Here is a 22,603-nt window from a genome sequence, read left to right on the forward strand (position 1 = left end):
TTTCAAAAGCTGTATAAACAAGACTATTTGACAGATTAAGTTGATACATGACTTACGTTATTGAGAAACATGTACCAACATAACAAAAATACAATTTTATTGATATTAACGCCATCTCTCTCCGAAGGCGAATGCCTTTCACGGTGCCCACGTAAAATAGATAGGAATAACAATATATTGGGAGAAAAACGAGATAAGAAAAATTAAACAAAGAGCAGAGAAAAAAAGATTCAAAAGATTTTTAAAAGTCAGAGAACGTTAGTCAAGCTAACAGCGTGAGCATATACAAACGCACGAGTAATATCAAGCAAATCCCAGTGCACAGTGAAGAGTGCTGGGCGGTCCGGTAAGTTCTCTCAGAGCTAATATTCTGGACTTTCGATAAGAATGTGTGCCATACTCAGAATATATTACACCCCTTACAATATGACGTCCAACAACGCGTATTAAATATTAGGGTATGAGACGAGAGTGTCTGATACACAAACGCGCCAGGACCACTTCATCTCAACGGTTAGGACGCGATGTTAGTCGATCTCTCAAAACTGCCTTCACAGCGTAAAGTTAATTTGCTTCCAATTTGCTTGCCAACGAGAGCGCCTCAGTGTTTTAAAGTAGTTAGAACGCTCGGAGCAAAGTCAATGCTTAAACGCAACCCTCGACAAGGTGGCGCACTTGGTACTTGTGTCAGCATATTCGTTTTCCCGCATACTGACGTGTCTCGGCACGCAGCAGACAAGACAGCACAGCACTGTTGCTGTAACTGATGCCATCTCACAAGAATGTCTTGAACTAAGGTGTGCTTACTAAAGACATTCAGCTGGCTGATAAAAACGCTTTGAGAGTCTATGCAAACCAACACACGACGTAACGAAAGTAATGGTCGAGGTTGGGGGCAAGCTTAATAGCAATTAGTTTAGCAGTGATACAGACTGAATTCTACGATTGCCTCGTCTGTGACAAATGCACACCCAACAGAATTCCCATTCTTAGAACCGTTCGTATAGAACACATTAAAATTGGGGTACTGTTTTAGCAACATTTCCATTGCGTTTGACACCAACCGAAGATCAAGCCGTGGTGCACTCAACAGCCAGGGTGAAATAGCACAAGCATGTAACAAACACACAGATGGCCACACAAAATCATGGATAATTAAACTCTCATACGTACGAATAAGCCAAGGGTCGGAAGCCCGAGGTCTGGCTGCGTATCGGTCTTAAACGTGTCTCTCCGAGGAGGAAAACTGTAGGGATGATCAGGAATATACTTCGCAAATGCAAAACAGTTTAAAAGGAGCCTTGCACGATGATAGGTTACCGATGGTTCGTTTGCTTCAACATCTTTATCAGCAACGGAATAAGTGTGGAAAGCACTAGTGGCTAGCCGAATGGCCAAGCAATGAATTGTGTCAAATTGTTTCAGAAGAGAGGGGCGAGTAATCGAATAACCAATACAGCCACAATCTAACTTGGATTAGATCAAATTACAGTATAATCGTACAAAAACCTACAATCAGTACCCAAGTGCGCAGAAAAAATGACACAAAGCAGATTCATATTCAGACAAAAGTGTGTGTGTGGTGCCCACGTTAACCGGCGATCAAAGATCAGATCCAGAAATCGAACAGTATCAACGAACAACAGGCAAGTGCCACCGTGATATAAGTTCACGCCAACAAGGCAAGTGCATTGGCGGCAGTTAGAAGCCTATTGTTTAAATAGTTCCCATAAATAAATAAATAAATAAATAAATAAATCACAAACCACAAGTTATAAAAAAAGAAAGAAAAGAAAAAGGTAACCCTCATGCACTACATTTCGACAATGTCCATTGGTATAGTGACTAAATTATAAGTGACTAAATTATAATTGTCTCCTATACCCGTTTTACTTTACAATTATTTGATGCTCCAGAAGAATACTCCAAAACAAGAGCATAACAATTCTTCGAGTCTACTTTATCTTGTCAATAATCCAACACTAGAAGAAAATTATGAATTTAGATAATCATTTGCGAAATCCCATAAGAAAGAACTTTCCGTTTCATATAAAATAATCAGATAAAATATAAAATATAATAATTAATAATAATATTATATTAATAATAATATTAATTATTATAATATTATAATTAATTTCAAATAAAATATAAAATAATTACTGTCTATAAGAACCTGTACTGTGTAGTATGGTATTATGGTGGATATGACATATAAGACAGAAACAGGTAGAGGACAGCGATCCCAAACGCTGATCCCAGCTAACTGGGAAAAATGTTTAGAAGAAGTATATAAGAAGCTTTAACATGTGTTTTGAAATTTCTTTCTTTCTCTAGAACGATGATGTACAAACTCTTGATATCAAGATAATTTTAGTTACAATATTAATATTATTAATAAAAAATGGCTTTCAAAGTCTATTTCCTCACGTACTTCTAATTGACTCGAATTTACCGCAATCCGAGCTACAAATTTTCAAACTGTACTCCAATCGACAAGATTACGAGTAAAGATATTTTTTTAGTATTCAATTTTACACTCCTACAATAACAATCGTAACATCTAATTACAAAAAGAATATATCTTTACTCTCACATTAACTGCAGCAACATTTAAATATTATTTTTTTATGTCATTCAATACAAATAAATATATAAATCTAATTATATACAAAGAATCTTGTTTGTCATCAAATCACGTAAAAACGGCTGAACATTGAAACAAATTTTTGGTTATAGTTATTACCTATCTCGAACTGAGTTTTTATCACTTACTTTTATTAAAATAATATCCTAAGGGGAGCGGGTGAGACGAATCATAATTTATGCGAAAATTTGAGTGTCTTACAGGCTCCTCAAACTAGGAACATGAAACCTGGTACATAAACAGGCTTCTCACTTATCTGGCGACTATAAATTCCCTATCCTTTCAAGGTTTTCAAGATCATGAATTACACATGTCTAGGTCTACAAATAATCTAAAAAGTAACTATAGTTTTCACAGGGAGTTCCTTATCTACTATGCATGTTCATGTGTAGAGTAGGTGTGGTGTAAGTAAAGAAGTTTTTCAAAATAAACTAACTTATTTTCTAAACTATAACCTACCAAATAGATGGATAGGGCAAAAACAAAAGCGAGTTCTGTAAAGTAAAAATCCGTATTTAAGTTCCCTGACGTTTCTGGGTTTTTGCAGCTCTTCATGAAATTCCCTGAGTTTTTCGAGATATTTTACGAGTAACCTGAATTCTCTGACTTTTACAAGATTTCCAGGTTTTCCAGGTCGGTGGAAACTCTGATAAACTCCTCATTCAAGATAAACGGACACATGTCCCAGTGTTTTTGATTTTTTTTCGTCTTTGGTTTTTTGTTTTAAGGGAGTAATTTATACCTACATTACATATAAATGTATGTATATATGTTCCAGTATAACTTTGGAACGCCTACAGCAATTTCCTAAACTCAGTACACATATGATTTACAATTTGAAAACTAATACTATGGGGTAAGACCTAAAGGTGACATGTAATAATAATCAAAAGGACGGATACTAGTCTCGGATCTATAGTTTTCGGGATCGCTGAGATAAACAATGACATTCCCGTGCCGCATTGTGGGGGGATACGAAACCACTATCGTCTCTAGGGGATGACATGTAAACGTTATCGAAAATGACCATATCGAAATCGAATCCATAGTTTTCACAATCGTTGAGATGAATAGTGACACACCCGTTACCGTTGTAAGTCCAAATTCATCCCCCATTGCTAAGAAAGTGAAATTAATGATAGAAAGTTGTTGACATGTAAAAATACACATACACCATAAATAAGCGTGTGGTTTTGTGGTAGTCTAATGAGCTTTATTCAAGTATTTTCTTCGATTAAGTGTTACTGAAGCAACTTGTGGCAGAAAGTTCTGATTTTAATATATTAGATTTATTGAATTATAATAGTGTAAGCCTTCTTTTTAGCCATTACAGAAATCTACGTAAGCAGGAAATTTTCGTTTTAACATACTTTTTCGTTATCCGACCAGGGAGTCTCAAATGGTAGACAGAGAGAGATGGTTAACAAAATAATAGAAATATATTAGAAGCATTTCATGTGAAATCATCACATATTACACACACAGCTTTTGGTCTCTCATTAATTCAGCTATTATGAATTTTTTTGAAGAAACATGCAATGTTTTGTACATGGAACTGCCTGTAAAAGCCTGTTAGATTTTGACAGGCATTATACAGGTGCCTGTTTCGGCGAAAACACATGTAAAGAAAATATTAGAGGCACATTGTCTTCAGGTGATATACATGTCGAAAAAGTATTAAACTTCTGTTGGAAATTTTGCACGAAAACACGCGTTGTACAGAGCCTGTACATTAAAATGAGAACATGCAATGTACACGTAGTCACTCACACGCAAGTAAATGAAGGGAATATGTGCATGTAAAGTAAATATATCCATGTACCTTGAATGGATTGTTGATAACATTCGCAATACAGTAAGAATGAAAAGTACAAGGAAGGTGCCTATTTATCAATATGTAATATACATGTGTGACATTCGCATTACATGTAAATACCATGTATTAGTGTATAGCATGGAAAACGCATGATGTAGAATATGTTATTTTACATTTATCATTTTCGTGTACATATGAAGTGTGTAACTCCCCTACGTGCATTGTACAGGCAATGTACAGATGAACGGGACATGCAATGATCATGACTGCCAATAAATGGATTAAACAGATACGTGTGGTGAACAAAGTGGATGGGAGGTAAACATTCACGTTATAGGCGTAGGAAACATGCAACATTCAGGCACAAGTCTCCAATTCGACATTCGCTATGCAAGGTCCTGACTAGTGTTGTAAAATTTCTGGAAATTTTTGACCAGCTGGTAAAAAACAGTTTTTTTCCGGCTTCTTTTCGGAAAAATGGGAAAAATTGGGAAAATAACAAAAATCTTTGTATTAGGTTAGTTTTACTAGTAATGGAAACGTTTCTTTATTCGAACGCGTGGCAAATGTAAATTGAGAAGTTTCAATATTGTTGATATTTAAAAAAGAAGCATTCGAAAATAAAATTGTTGTAATTATTCTTGAAAATTAATAGTCTGTACTCATTTCCTTTATGTGCCTTTTAGTCGTTTACTCCTGGTTGTGCATTAATTACAGAATTTTTACAATTGCATACACATCTACCATCATGAAGCGTTTCTGTTGCAACAAATAGTGCTTTTGAATGAAACCGAGTTCTTAATGTGCTCTTTGATCTGGTGAAATTTTGTTAATTTTAACCAAACTACTTCTTAAAAGAAAGAATAGTAGGTAAATTTCACTAATACTCATGCACTAAGACATACAATTACTATTATTTAATATTCAAATACAGACTTTAATATAAACTTTATGTACAAGATTTTGTATGTAAATAAATATCTGTTTTCTAGTGCGACAAATTATCTACATATATAAAAATGAAAGTGACTATATTTGTAACTTAACAACTGTTGAATTACCAGACTGATCTCGATAAAAATTGTCAACATAGATGAGGTTCGGGCCTGGGAGGGATTTTACCATTTCACTTTGAAAGTGCATCTTGGAGGAAGGAAGTGCGGATATACAAAGAGTGTTCAAAAAGTTTTGCACAGTGGTCTCTCTCTCTCTCTCTCTCTCTCTCTCTCTCTCTCTCTCTCTTATTTATTTATTTATTTGTTGCAAGAGGAGAATGAAACTTTTTGTGAACATACTTGGAACATTTAGCTATACACTGAGTCTACTCAATGTAGCCTCCATCAGCTGTGACGCACCTGGTCCAACGTTCTTTCCATGATGTAAATGCACTTTGATAAAGTTCTGGGGATTGACTTTTACACCATCACTTGACACAGGAAATAAGGTCTTTCTCACTATCAAATGTTTTAGCGCGCAGGTGGGCCTTCAGACGACCAAAGAGGAATAAACAACAATGTTTCATCCTGGGTAATGACGCCGTCAAAACACTGTTTCCACTCTTCAGTAAAGGTCGTCATGAGATCCTTGCACCATCCTTCCTCATCTTTTTCATTTCTCTTGTCAATAATCTAGGCACCCAACGTACACAAATTTTTCTGTACCCTAGTTTCCCCGTTTTCTCTCACTTTGTTCATCCCACCATTTCTTTATTATCACCACTACTGTCTCCCATAACCTCGCTGCATTATCATGGGACGTTAAATTAAAAAAAAAAATGCTACTTACCTGATCAATACGACGTGGGACCACCGTTAGCAGGTAAAATGGTACTGATTCGACATGAAATGGAGGCACGTAAGTCACAAATGGTTTCCAGAGAGATGTTGTACCAGCCCTACCATAATGCACCACTCAATTCTGTAAGCAAGGATGGAAGAGCATATCTGCTCCGGAGTCGGAGCTCTAGAATTGACCGTAGGCGTTTCATAATATTAAGATCTGGGGATTGCGTGGGCCAAAGGAGATGTCATAGTATACCCCTATATTCATGAAACCAGACTTCACCTGCTCGAGCAGTGTAGGTGGGCACATTGTAAAAGTGTGTAATTTGCCGGAAACATTTACGGCATAAGATGCACGTAAAATGTCTACGTAGTCACTGGCATTAATGTGTCCTATGAGCATACTCACAAGACTAACGGAAAATCAGGAAACTGGATAATAATGTTTCACGGTGTGAAGGAAAAGTTCGAAGCATAAACTTCTTCGCCTGTTATTAAAAATAAGGTGACAGATGACTCTTCGAAAATATTACACGTTTCCAATCAGTGGCGGTCCATTTCGGAAGTTCTCAGCACAAATTTCTTCGCATTAAAGCGTTGTTGCCGGTAACCAGTGGTTTGGAAATTGCAGCTCGACAGCGGATATTTAGGTTATGTAGAATTGTGATTATCGCAATAGCCTCTCCAGTAATATTTAAGTTCCGAAGTCACTTTTATCGCTCGCTTTCTGGTACTCTGTGATGCTCGGCGATGCCTGTTACTGAGGCTTTTCGTCCGTCCAGTCTTACTCTTCACATATATTATTTTGCCAGGAGTATTGTAGGCGTCAATACCTTGCACGATGCGTCAATACCTTGCACAATGTTTTTCGCGATGCCTTTAACACACTGCCATTCCAGATTTACTTGCGCCAACTAACCATGCACCCACAATTTTCCCTTGTCGAAACTCAGAGAAGTTTCCTAATTTGCAACACCATTATCTGCTCACTTCAACGCATGCCTCTCACCTGGCATACCACACACGTTCACTAACAACGACTAAGCCTTGCACACCCATCCTCAGTGTTATGTACTCACATATCTTATATGTTGTAAACTACATGTGTTCCCCTTGTTTTGATACTCATCTATGTAAAAATTAAAGCAACAACTTACCATTTCTTTCTGTATGCCGCCACCATCGTATCCTTCATCCAGTGGTGCACTATATGGCATGGACAGACTATTATCACTTCCCACACATGATGATGACTCTTCCACAGTATGAACTTCTTGTTTAATCATCAGACATTCAACGTCTTCCGCAATATTCTGAAATGTATATTCACAATATAATAATAATAATAATAATAATAATAATAATAATAATAATAATAATAATAATAATAATAATAAGCGATATTATTTCCTTAAATTTTCTTTTTACCAATAGGATTATTTTATTTAAAAAAAAATCCCCACATAAATTAAACGTGACGGAAAGTATTTGAATATACTGTCATAGAAAATCAGAAAGAGAGATTATCCACGATACGAAAAAAAAAAAAAAAAAAAACCTTCCCACATACCTTCACGTCGTAAATATTGTCGTATGAAATCCTGGAAAACTGAATTTCGGAGGAAAGGGACTCGAATACTATTGGGTACGTAGGTAATATATTGCAGAAAAAGTCGCTTCTGTTTTATCAAGAATTAACTCCTATTTCTACTCACATGAAGTTGCGTAAAGAGATTTCAACGACCTCCTTTGAATACTGATTAGACGCGCAACTTTCTAAATTAATGATTTGCAACTTTGCCCATGAAGTTCCTAAACTAAATCTTAAAAATTACAAAACTGAGCTTACAACCAACTATAGCCTTCAAAGTAGTCTCCTTAGCAGTTAGCGTTTCTGCAACAGCTGGGGAATGCTTCTTTTGAACTGCCTACATGAGCTACACTGTTGCAGTTGGTGCTTCATTAAGTCTTGATATTATGTCACCGTCTTTACGTTTTGTTTCCAGATGTGAAAAAAAAAATTACACGGACAAGATGTGAAACCAAAGAAATGTTTTACTTATTATTATTTTTTAAAGTTCATAGTTAAAACTATGCGTGGTCTTGCATTTGCCAAAAAAAAGTTTACTGTAAAGATTTCACGTATCAGGACGACGACGTGCACGTATTTATGACCTATCTAAGCAACTCTTAGTTAACTCGTTGCTTTTAAATTTGTGGGACTAACTCTACAAAGAACGCACTTGGTGTTGAACCAATTTTGTCATCTTTGTTTCTATTTATTATCTCACGAGGAAGATACACTTTCCTCGTTTTCGACATCGCGTAACTTTGAAACAACGTGGTTTTCGCCCTATGTTCATATGGGCCTTTTTAATTGTTTGGCGTGAGGATTTCACCAGTGGATTTTGGCTACACAATAAATGAACATCCTCTAATATATATAGTTTATTGGAATGTTTCTGAGGATTGCCATACACAAATTAATGAATAACTGTGCTACTGCGTGGGCTTTCTCTCGTATCGTCCCACATTCTCATTCCAACAATTCTTTCGTACTCATTCACTGACATTAATCATCCGTCTTCTTTACCCTAAAAGGCATAACCGTGCGACGTTATATTGGTTTGATTTCTTTCTTTCTTTCTTTCTTTCTTAGATCGGCTGAAATATGACGTACGATTGACGCCACCAAGTACACCCGAACATGGAGTTGGAAACGGTTACCAGACGCATAGCCTCTGATTTCGAAACTCATTTTTATTTACACGAGCGGTTTTATTTTCCTATGTATACAATAACGACGAACAAAATCACGCTTTCACTGACTTTTATTTATAATATCCTCGATAAAATATTTTGCAAAGTATAGTAATATTCTTCACGAGATTGTGATACAAGTAAATTTCATAGCACACTAATCAGAGTTGATTGATTTAAATCAGCAATTTAAATCAAATGATTTTGCTTAAAACTGAATTAAAATGCACTATTTTTGACTATTCTTGTCACTAATCGAATGTCATTCTGAAACATCTTAATCTGCATTATGTGACGGTAGAATCTTAATAATGCAACTTCAAACAAAGTATCTTAAAAAAAATAAAATAAATAAAAAAAAAATAAAACCTTAATGACTCATGAACTTTTCAATAATATACTTGATTTCGCCGTTTCATACAGTACAAATTTGGGGGGAAAGCCTAAATCCATTTAACACTTAATACTTACAATGTTAAGTTCATAATTTTATATACCATGGTAATAAATATCACAGCCTTTTCACCGTAATTGAAACGTCTACATATATATAACGGGCTGAACAGTTTGAAATGAATTTTTGAACGTGGCACTTGGCTCGAGCAGAGATTTTATCATGTCACTTTCATAAGTGCTATCTTCATGGGAAAGAGATGTTTCTTAATGTATACCGAAAATAGAGCATCCCACGCGTTCCTCGTGTTTGGAAGATGAAACTTTACATATAAACTATGAGAAATAAGTTGACTAGTGGCCTAGATTCAGATTTCCTATAGGTTTTTCTTAATACATTAAAATAACAGCGACTCCTCTTCCTCTTATTATCATAGGAAAACAACTGAATTGTTTGAAATGAATACTTCAACACAGCACCTGACTCAAGCTGGGTTTTTATGATCAAGTCATTTTCATTAAAATCTGTATCCTAAGGGAGAAAGGGAAGATAAACAGGCACGCCGAAACATGAGTATCTCACAATGCAAGGCTCGCGGTAGTTCAGTGGTGGAGTGTTCATCTCTGGTGTTTGGGTCTCCTGGTTCGATCCCAGCTCGCGCCAAGTGAACTTTGTGGTGCCCATACGAAAATGAAAAATCTGTACAGGTACTGTACAGGCACTGGAAACGCATGTCTAGTGCATGTGTTACATTTTTCCAGGTCTTGTTTTATGCATGTTGCATGTTACGTACCTGTTTCATGAAAGAAAACAGGCGTTTCTTGATCTGTAAGTGCATGCATTGAGATCTATTTTGAGGTAAACGGACATACGCTGTACAGTGAGCTCGGTAACATCAATGTACAGTGCATGTACAGACACTGGTTTTGCCTTCTACATATTAAAAACGTAACAAGCAGTGTACAAGCGCCCAAAAATGCGTTGAACAGTGAATGTTTAATAGTTTTAAATACAAGCATTTTACATGTTGCATGTACAGTGAATGTTCCTGTGAAAAATACATGCAATTCGACAGAAAAGTACACCTGTATTGACGTCTGTTCTGCACTGACCATACATTGTCTGTACATAGCCCTTCCTAACAGCAACGTACAGACAATGTACAGCTGCATGTCTAACACCTGTCAGGGAATAATTGAGCATGTGTTGTACAAGCTACTTCTAGATTCCAGAAACATTCCCTTTACAGAGGCTGTTTTTAATATTAACATGTTAGGAATGAACAGGTACTGCACATGGGTTCAAAACATGCGTTGTACAATATAGGTTTGATAGCCTGTACCCAGACATGGTACATGTTGGATATCAATGAATGATTCTGTGAAGAAAACATGCAATTCGACAGAAAAGTACACCTGTATTGACGTCTGTTGAGCATTGGCCATACACTGCCTGTACATAGCCCTTCCTAACAGCAATGTACAGGCGATGAACAGCTGCATGTTTAACACCTGACAAGGAATAGTTGAACAAATATTGTAGGAATGACTTCCAGGCTCCAGAAACATTCCCTTTACAGAGGCTGTTTTTAATATTAACATGTCTGAAATGAACAGGCACTCCACATGCATTCAAAACATGCATTGCATATTATGTGTTTGATAGCCTGTACACAGACATGTTACATGTTGCATGTACAATGAATGTTTTTTAAAAGAATACATGCAAATCGACCACGAAGTATACCTTGAATGGCGTCTGTTCTGCATTGATCGTACATTGCTATTGTTAACAGCAATGTACATGCGATGTACATCTGCATGTTTAACATCTGACAAAGAATAGTTGAGTACGTATTGTACAAACGGCTTCCAGACCCTATAAACACGCCCTTTACAGAGGTTGTTTTTAATGTTAACATGTAAGAAATGAACAGGCACTGCACATTTGTTCAAAACATGCATTGTACAGTATGTGTTTGATAGCCTGTACACAGACACGTTACATGTTGCATGTACAATGAATGTATATTTGGAGAATACATGCAATTCGACAGAAAAGGTATAGCTGGATTGATGTTTGTTCTGCATTGATCGTACACTGGTAGCACAGCTCGTGCTAACAGCAATGTACAGACGATGTACAGCTGCATGTTTAACACCTAATAAGAAATGCCTGAACGTGTGTTGTATAAACCCTTTCCAGACTTCCGAAACATTCCCGTTACATTGGATGTTCTTAACGTTAACATGTTTGAAATAAGCACAGTACAGTCACTCAAACCTTGGGTTGTACACTATGTGTTTAGTAGCCTGTACACAGGCGTGTTACATGTTGCAGGTACAGCGAATGTTCCTGTAAAGAATACATGCAATTCGACAGAAAAGTACATCTGAATTGATGTCTGTTTTGCATTGACTATACATTGGCTGCACAAAGCTACTGCTAACAACAATGTACAGGTGATGTACAGCTACACGGTTAACATCCAACAAGGAATAGTTAAACATGTGTTGTACAAGCGATTTCCAGACTACCGAAAGATTCCTTGCAGAGAAGTAGATTTTAATGTTAACATTGAACGTACCCGCTTCGCTTCGTCAGACCAACAATTGATGAAATACCGCGCCTCCCCCCTCCCCCATGCCGATGGGGCTAAACTTGGATTTGAATGGCTTCTGGATTAGTACTTATCATCTCAGCGATCCCAACAACTATGTAATACTTATCTTGGTCCATTTGAATATTTTATTACCCCTCCCTTAATGTCGATGGGGGATTGAACGACTTCGCAATTGTCATTGTTTATCTCAGCGACCCTGAAAAATATAGATTCAACACAAATATTGACCGTTCTGGGTTATTTTACATATAACGCATTATCAATTCCCCATATAGAATATAGAAAGTACCCCCTTCCCTCCCTAAAAGAGTGAATTTTCGAAAACACTAGGGGACATATCTGTTTATTTTTAATTACGAGCTAATATACCCAATTTCAGCTTAATAAGTTGAATAGCTCGTGAGATACTAATCCTTCGTTAAGAAAAAAAATCACCATTGCTCCCCCTTAGGGTACGTATTATAATCAAAGTAAATATAAATCCCCTGTATAACCGATTGGGCCTAACTGTATGCCAAAAATTATTTCATTCGGCCTTATCGTTTAGCCGTAATGAGATGACAAATATCGCAACTTTTAATTTTACTAGCCTTCGACTAGCTGGAGGCTTCGCACACAGACAATGGCGTAGACAGGATTTCATTTCGAGGAGAGCCGGGGGTTTTCTCCCGGAAAAATTTTGACTGAAAACTCGATTTTAGGCTTTATTTTAACAACTTTTAAAAATTTCGGGGTGTTCAGATCCCTGGATCCTCCCTAGCAACGCCACTTCCCCCAGACGCCCGTAATGGCTCGGCCTACGGCCTCGCACCTCATAAACCTGTAAATATACCGAATTTCAGTTCAAGTAACAGGGGGCAAACTCACCGCTTTTGCTTGTAGCTTTGCCTGCGGCCTCGCACCTCATGAACCTGCAGCCATACCGAATTTAAGTGGAAATACCAAGTTTCATGACTCTGTTCCCAGATCCCAAGGTATAAACATCTTAATTTAATAACTGTATTCCTCCACACATTTTCTTCCCGCCCTTTCCTTTACTTCTAGGTTACATATAGATATAAAATACAGATCTATTTTAAATAAGAGGTTCAAATACCAAATTTCATGTTTCTAACCTTCAGAGATTCCTAAATATCGTCGTCTTATTACAATAATTGCAATCCTCACACCTTTTTTCCCACCTCTTTTCTTCCTCTTTTTACTAAAATATTTTTAAAAAACGCTGAAACATGTGTCAAATTATTTCAAATGAGAAATCCAAATACCAAATTTCAAGTCTAATCGTAAGGGATTTGGAGATACGGCCATCTTTTAAAAATTCTTCCCATCCCATTCTCCCTTTCCTCGTTGAACTTCCAAAAATCCTTCCTTACCGGTATCCTACATCACATATCTTATGTACTGCCTGCAAACTGGGGTTGCTAAAGGCTATGTTAACTGTGAAGTACAGACACAATACATGCACAGGTTTAATGATTGAAAATATCGTCACAAGATGTCAGCAAAAATGTGAACGGAATTACGTTATTTTCTTTATTTAATTCTAACGGCATATAAAATAAAATGATAAAACATAAAATCATAGAAGTAAATGAACATGCAATGCACACGTATCCTGTACAGGTACTGTACACGTTGCCTGTTCAGTGCATGTAAAAAGTTAATCAACATGCAATGCACAAGTAACCTGTACAAGCATTATACACATTGCCTGTTCAATGCATGTAAAAAATTAAAAAAATAATAATAATCATGCAATTACATGTACCTGTACAGGCATGTACAGGAAAAGTACAAACACTTCACAGTTATTGTGTTGGGTGTTCTAAATAAGTGCTGCATACCTGAAAAGCACATGTATTTCGTCTTATACATGCAATGTACATGTACTGTTTCTTTCTCTGGACATGTGCATGTATACGAATTTGTGTTTGTGATCCTGAAAACAGCATGTTCCTCACCTGTAAATAAACTGTTTCTTTCTCTGAACATATAATATACATGGCATATACAAGTTTCTTGTATGTACTTGACGTCTGTAAATGCATGTTCTCTGCGTCTATAGAGGCACATTAATTGGATAAGTCCAGGTACTGTACAGGTGAAAAGTCGTGTTCCATTTTCAGGCACATGTTTGACATTAACTGTATAGGTGCCTGTTTTTTTTTCGTATGGGTGGACAAACACTCTGTGCGTGGGTTTCCTCGGGTTTTTTCCATTTCCTCTCACTTTTTTCATTCCATCATTTCATTCATTTCTCATCATCACCGTCTCCTTTAGCATAGTCAGCATAACCGTGGGATGTAAAACAGAAAGATTTTGAGTATCTCACGACCCTCTCATCTTGAGGAGGCTTCATTAAACATTAGCTGTCACGCGCACCGAAAACAGCTAACCGTTTAAAAATGATTTTTACCATAGTTAGTATTTGAATTGACCTGAGTGTTTATCATTAGTCCTACTTTGACTAAAATAAGTTTCCTAAGGGGTGGGTAAATTTTTCACTACGAATAACGGCTACATCATTTGAAATGAACTTTTCAAGAGTTGGATCGAGTTGGATTTGTATTATTTCATTTCGATTCAAATATCCATTTCAAGGAAGTTCAAATATACCTTTCAAATATTTGACATAAACCTATTCTTCCCTTGCTAATTACGGGCATTTCAGTTAATTATTAATAAACAGAAAGAAAAATTTTAAAAAAATATATATTGCACAAAAGAAGCCATTTTTGATTAGAAAATCTTATTACTAAAATACCTTATATATTGTGCTATTATATTTATCATACTAAGAGCAGTTAACTTGAACTTAAATATGTATACTCAAGTACAATTCATGCTGATATACAAGTTTACCTTAATGCAAAAGATAATTGATATTCATAATGAAAAAGTTATGATAAAAGAAGTATAAAAATTGTATTCAATTTATAAACAGAACAATTTTAAAAGGCTATATACTCCCTGTGTAGCACAAATATGCAAACATTTTTCAGTTTGCAAAATGGTAACATATTTTTCACTGCATATTTTACTTTGGTTGTTTACTGATGAAGATGCTTAGAAAAAAAATATATATATATATACCGTACATTATCTTTCGTCCAATCACTCGCATGATCACGGTGATTACGCCCGCTATTAGATGTTGGGTAAACAATACTGAGTAACTGTAACATGTGAGAAACGCCTTGGAGAAAACAACATAAATTGGGAAATTCATGGTTTCGCTTTTATTCCAACATTACTTAATAAAGAAACTGGAAACCTCCGTATTTACCAATTAAAAAAAGAAACATAATTTATATATTATTTCATTTCTTTAAACAAATAAGTTCAAGTGATTTAAATTTTAAAAATTCAACAAAAATGATTTTTTTTTTTTAAATTTACAATCCAAATAGTAATATAGTATTAATATTATGTTTAGATTCAAATTCAAAAACGTTACTGATTTCGATCTATATCCAATGGTACTTTTGTATTCAGTAGGAGAATAATTTGAAAATGAGAAAAATACAATAAAATCAGCAAGTCAACGACTTCCCTCACGTAACCATTAGATAAATAATTTAATTTAACGAACTTGCAGATACAGCCTACAGGACTAACTTAAACTGATTTCACTGCTACTCAACAACAACAATGGAAATGACGTGTAGAAGAAAGTTGGCCAGAGACTAGACTCGGCATTTGCCTAGTGAACGTCATGAAAATTACAAAACCCTTACGTCAGAATGTGCAATCTGAATTGTGAATCTGCCTACACTTCTGAGGAATTATGAAAATAACAGCATATGTTGTTAGTCTATAAATTGGCCACTCGTACAAGTTGATTTGTTTCGCGAATTAATAATGGTCAATTTGAGTACAGGTTTCATTCTTTAGATTTTTTCCTCAAAAGAGTTGGGATTTCCCGTCGTTCAGTGTGGTTCCCTTCTTGTGACAGTATCATGGTAGAAATAAAGAAGATAAAATCACGCGCAGCTTGTTCCTTCGCGTGACGTCACCATCGACTTCAAATCACTAACCTTCCGAACAAGAAAACATTCTCGTGTTCTCTCAGTTGACAAGTTATTAGTTGTATTTGTGTTTGAAGATTTTCTACGTTTTCTTTCTCTCAAAATATTTGGTTTATTTGTTATACATTGTTGTTTATTTTTCTGTCTGTAAATATTATCGTATATTTTGTAAGGCAAAAGGAGAAACAATGAAAGAACTAGAAAAGTTAACTATCATACCATTTGACGAAATGAAAATAAATGGTATTCCTTATCTCCTTTGACAAAAATATGAACAAGTAATGGGTGCACATTAATTAATGCGTGTAATCATGGCTCAAGTATTGTGTAGAAAGTGGATGCAATCAATTTATTTTGATTTCGACAAACCAATGAGTACATCCACGTTGTACTCAGTGATAAATGCACTTGAAAACACTGGCTATGAAGTACGATAGTTGCCGAAGTGTATGACTTAGCATGCACAAACTGTTCTTTGTGAGAGGCTGGACATAACTAGAAAATAAATAAATAAATAAATAAATAAATAAATAAATAAATGTATGTATGTATGTATGTATGTATGTATGTATGTATGTATGTATGTATGTATGTATGTATGTATGTATGTATGTATGTATGTATGTATGTATGTATGTATGTATGTATGTATGTATGTATGTATGTATGTATGTATGTATGTATGTATGTATGTATGTATGTATGTATGTATGTATGTATGTATGTATGTATGTATGTATGTATGTATGTATGTATGTATGTATGTATGTATGTATGTATGTATGTATGTATGTATGTATGTATGTATGTATGTATGTATGTATGTATGTATGTATGTATGTATGTATGTATGTATGTATGTATGTATGTATGTATGTATGTATGTATGTATGTATGTATGTATGTATGTATGTATGTATGTATGTATGTATGTATGTATGTATGTATGTATGTATGTATGTATGTATGTATGTATGTATGTATGTATGTATGTATGTATGTATGTATGTATGTATGTATGTATGTATGTATGTATGTATGTATGTATGTATGTATGTATGTATGTATGTATGTATGTATGTATGTATGTATGTATGTATGTATGTATGTATGTATGTATGTATGTATGTATGTATGTATGTATGTATGTATGTATGTATGTATGTATGTATGTATGTATGTATGTATGTATGTATGTATGTATGTATGTATGTATGTATGTATGTATGTATGTATGTATGTATGTATGTATGTATGTATGTATGTATGTATGTATGTATGTATGTATGTATGTATGTATGTATGTATGTATGTATGTATGTATGTATGTATGTATGTATGTATGTATGTATGTATGTATGTATGTATGTATGTATGTATGTATGTATGTATGTATGTATGTATGTATGTATGTATGTATGTATGTATGTATGTATGTATGTATGTATGTATGTATGTATGTATGTATGTATGTATGTATGTATGTATGTATGTATGTATGTATGTATGTATGTATGTATGTATGTATGTATGTATGTATGTATGTATGTATGTATGTATGTATGTATGTATGTATGTATGTATGTATGTATGTATGTATGTATGTATGTATGTATGTATGTATGTATGTATGTATGTATGTATGTATGTATGTATGTATGTATGTATGTATGTATGTATGTATGTATGTATGTATGTATGTATGTATGTATGTATGTATGTATGTATGTATGTATGTATGTATGTATGTATGTATGTATGTATGTATGTATGTATGTATGTATGTATGTATGTATGTATGTATGTATGTATGTATGTATGTATGTATGTATGTATGTATGTATGTATGTATGTATGTATGTATGTATGTATGTATGTATGTATGTATGTATGTATGTATGTATGTATGTATGTATGTATGTATGTATGTATGTATGTATGTATGTATGTATGTATGTATGTATGTATGTATGTATGTATGTATGTATGTATGTATGTATGTATGTATGTATGTATGTATGTATGTATGTATGTATGTATGTATGTATGTATGTATGTATGTATGTATGTATGTATGTATGTATGTATGTATGTATGTATGTATGTATGTATGTATGTATGTATGTATGTATGTATGTATGTATGTATGTATGTATGTATGTATGTATGTATGTATGTATGTATGTATGTATGTATGTATGTATGTATGTATGTATGTATGTATGTATGTATGTATGTATGTATGTATGTATGTATGTATGTATGTATGTATGTATGTATGTATGTATGTATGTATGTATGTATGTATGTATGTATGTATGTATGTATGTATGTATGTATGTATGTATGTATGTATGTATGTATGTATGTATGTATGTATGTATGTATGTATGTATGTATGTATGTATGTATCGTTAACCTACAGCATTTATCAACCCTCGAAGTTAGTTGGAAATATGGAGATTATGAATCGTGAGAAGTACTTATTGATTTTTTTTTCTCAATAAGGCTACCACCAATACCAGGATTTTTCAGTTTACTGACAACGCCCAAATCCAACGCTGAGAAATTTATATTTTTCAGGGTCAATGTGCATCCTTCTTGTCATCGATATAGAAGCCTCATTAGGCCGTTTTTTATTTGAAAATAGCGCAACAATGTTCAGCATTTGTCTTTTGTACAGGTAATATAGTAAAGATGCGCGGAAACGTCGGTTAATGATTTTTCATTGCAGAAAAAGTCGAATCGTTTCCTGAGTTGTTTGCTCACTACAGCTACATGGAGTGGAATCGCTGTCGGTCTGTGAAAACAATTGTAATTGTCCAGCCACTATCTTCAAGCTGCTTGAAAGGCAAGGGGTGAAATTTACCGTAGTCTTGGATAATTACCAATCCCTTTATGCGAGTAACGCCCTGAATTATATTCCCCTTTGTGAAATAAATATCAGTGTATTTAAGTGATTCTAAGTGTGAGAATAACCGCAAAAGAGCATAATAATAGTGATAAAAAAATATTGTAATGTACCACGTGTTTGTGTTAACGAATATCCTACACGTGCTCCTATTTATAAACAACAACTACGTGCACCTTACTATGGAGTACTTCAGATGCAGACGACGGAAACAGCAGCGACACACCAGTCACATGACGACGAGGGAACAATCGCCTCACCTGGAGCGCCTATAAAACCGAAATAATTCCTAACTTGGACAACTATCAAGTCTCGGCTGGTCAATCCCTCCTTTAGCTTATCCGGAGTTCTAGATACCCAACCCAAAGCCTCTAGTTTTCTTTGGAACTCTAGGCTTCATTTCCTCCCGCTTAGCTTGCTCCGAGTTCTGTCGGGATTCCTAACCTAAGTTACTTAGTTTGCTCGAAGCTCTGTGGCTCTTAACCCCCTCTCTGCTTGCTTCGGAGCATTGGGGATTCGTAACCCACTCCCCCTAGCTTGCTTCGAAGTTCTGTGGAAATCCTGCCCTAGGCTGCTCGGGCCTTGGATCATCTTTCTCTATCTTACATTAGAGAAGTTGCATCATTGTAGTATTTCTGTAAAATCCTGTTTATAGAGGATTTGTGTAATAAAAACCAGTAGTGGGATACGATTCCGCTTCCTGCACCCGGCAACACTGCTACTACCACGCAATCAGTTAGCAGCTCTACAGCAGATGCTGGAAGTACACCCTGTTTTGATTCAAACACAGGTTCACACGTTTCACCATGTTGGCAGCAACTTTACGAAGAGTAGAAATGTTAATGTTCTCAATGGCATTGCGAATGTTCGTTTCCAGGTCTTGTATAGTTCAAGGATTGTTCTTGCATAGCTTTTGCTTTAAGTAGTCCCATAGAAATAAATAGCAGTGTTGCCGGGTGCATGTAAGTAAAAGTTTTATCATGATAATTTCAATATTTCTTTTTCGTTGTTTGCAGGAATTGCATAATGTAGACAAATCCTTAACACACCTTTTGATGCATTGAAACATCAGCAGTGTTGCCAATTCAGGGTGTTAATTCATGAAAACTACGATTTCCCTAGTCCCCCCTTACAGAGGCCTCATCCGATTAGTTATTCATGGAAATGAAAAATATCTTTTTTCTACTCCATAGTTTCCAAGCTACTCCAACTAAACAAACTAAAAATTAACGACAGAACATCCATACGTATGAGTTATGAATCAATTTACATGTTTGAAAAAAAAAAAAAAAGGTTTACACCTTTGATTACATCTGGCAACATTGTGTGGTTCCTAGTGTACTTCAATTGCTTTCTAGTTTTAAAATATATGCATGAACAAGACTTCATTTTGGTATAAGCATTATTTGTGTATCACTTCAGGTTCAAAAAGTTCTAATATCCCAAAATATATATAATATGCATTGTATATTGGATACCCTGTATAAACCTATTCTTTCCTTGCGAAGAACGAACATTTCAGCGAGTTAACACAATTCAAGCTTTACCAAAATTAGTTTCTTTAGCTACATCGTCATAGATACCTAAGTTACAAAGCGCCACTTAAATCTGCTTATTTATAAATATTCGTTTAACTGTAATTTAGTTTTTTTTATATTGTATCATTTCTGATTTATTAGTTGCTGTTAAAAGAGGATATGAGCCATTTATTAAAAGAGGATATGAGCCATTTAAGCATACTGAAACATACTCCCTTTTAACAATGATCGATACAATAACTATTTATTAGTTAAACATACCTGGTTCGTGTTAGGTACAGTCTTCTTCATGACATTAGCAGCATTTCCACTTTCCACAGAAAAGGTTACACTTGCATCTTCAGTCACTGATCCAAGCGCAGTTTTTGCAGATGACTCGCTTACTGAAGGGTTGAACACTTTGTTTGCCGTTGAAGATAAGTTCTTATTGTTTTGATCACTCACTCGATGGACACTTGGTTCTTCATTCAATCCTTTTCCATAAGAACATGATGACAGTATAGGCAAGGCACTTGATGCACTACCGACATTTTCATCATCCTGGGGCTGCATTAACATTCGCTGGCGTTTCGTTCTTTGAAAAGATTGCTCATCTGGAGGATCTTTAGTTCTTAAACTGGAATTCTTTTGCGGTCCTTGATTTGGAGTGTCTTTGGCAAGACCATTTATTGCTAATTCATCAGCAATTTCCAAGAATGACGTTAGACTATCCTGTGAAACAGTAACTTCACCATTATACATAAAATCTAACATGTCCACCATTTCTGACTTCTTAACACCTTTCAGAATTACAACGGGATGTTTATCTTTCAGTTTTACAAAAAGTTCCCGAAAGTAAGAGCTGCAAGCTGATAAAATCAACTTATGTGCTTCAAAACTATGTCCTTCACACATCAATGTTACGTCGGTGAGTGCATTTGTATCATACAATTCACGTAAATTAGAAAAGACTTGTTTCGTGTGAGAGTTCATTTGCAAGAAAAAATTTTCCGTCATACTGAATCTAAAGACAAAAGACAAAATTTATTAGCATTCTTCGAGTGCATATTTTAGACATTAATACACACTAAATTGTAAAATATTTTGTTCAATACATTTAATATGCAAATATTTGGAAAAAAAAAAAACAATCTTTTATCGGCACAAAGAGAAAAAAGAAAAGAATTATCAACAATGCAATTGAAATCCTTTAAAAGCTAACGTACACATTCACAGTTATATTCTTCACGAAGAATGTAAATTTTTAAGGATCTAAGTATATAAGAATGGAAATCGAAGTATACTACAAGATAACCAGTCTACTAACTGATTCGCAGTTAAAAGATCATTGTTAATGAATAGGCTAGGTGGGAATGTATCATTCTGAAACAAGTGCAGACATCCCATGATTATGATAATGGCGTGCCATAAAGAAAATTCGGCATTATATGGCAGTATTGATACCATACAGTGTAAACACATATGACTGGTCAACAACTATTCTACGAGCAGACAGTTACAAACAGGATATTCCAAATCATTGAGGAAGTCACTGTTAGGGTAGGTATATTATTACTTTTCCTCAATGATTTGTAGTTTCTTATTTCTTTATAACAGTCTATCTGTAGGATAGTTGGTGGTCAGCCACATGTGTTAACACCGTTTGGTACTGTCAATGTTGCCATATTACGCCATAATGCCGGAATTTTTTTGACGACGTGCCATTACCACGGTCGTAGGATGCCTGCACTTGGTGTCAATGTGATGTTTTTGTTCAAAAGGATATATTCCGATACATTCTCACTTCAGCCTACCCAGTAACATTCCAATTTGTTCGTACACAGTGCAACTCCTGTTTCTAATTCATTATTTTTCACGTTTCGTAAAAACATAAAACAAAATAAATAACATTAAAAAATCACTTTCATGTTTCTAGCATTCGTGAGGAAGGATGTCGAGCCTCCTTCCCATGGTTTATATCTAAAAACTATCTACAGAGACAGGTCCATGCGTGCAGTGGCGAAGTGTACTATGAGGCTCTGAGGCTGGGCCTACCTTGTTTTCTACCGTATATTTTCTTTATCTCTGTTTTTTTTTTATATATATGTTGGGAGCAATGTTCGAAA

The 22,603-nt window shown here is 35.1% G+C and overlaps 1 protein-coding gene across 6 annotated transcripts in view; it reads right to left on the minus strand.

The window, feature by feature from the left end:
• The window catches only part of LOC145660576 (zinc finger and BTB domain-containing protein 8A-like), a 135,215-nt gene that overhangs the window by 91,746 nt on the left and 20,866 nt on the right, over positions 1-22,603 (minus strand). For all 6 annotated transcript variants that reach the window (XM_081725856.1, XM_081725822.1, XM_081725830.1 and 3 more), the window contains exons 2-3: positions 20,760-21,501; positions 7,402-7,557 (exon numbers count right to left, since the gene is read on the minus strand). In XM_081725856.1, the coding sequence (XP_081581982.1) occupies positions 7,402-7,557; positions 20,760-21,501 (898 nt within the window). The remainder of the gene's footprint in view (positions 1-7,401; positions 7,558-20,759; positions 21,502-22,603) is intronic.

Source organism: Thermobia domestica, chromosome 1 (assembly GCF_964235325.1).
Source record: "Thermobia domestica chromosome 1, izTheDome1.hap1.1, whole genome shotgun sequence".
In the NCBI taxonomy this organism is placed as follows: Eukaryota; Metazoa; Arthropoda; class Insecta; order Zygentoma; family Lepismatidae; genus Thermobia; species Thermobia domestica.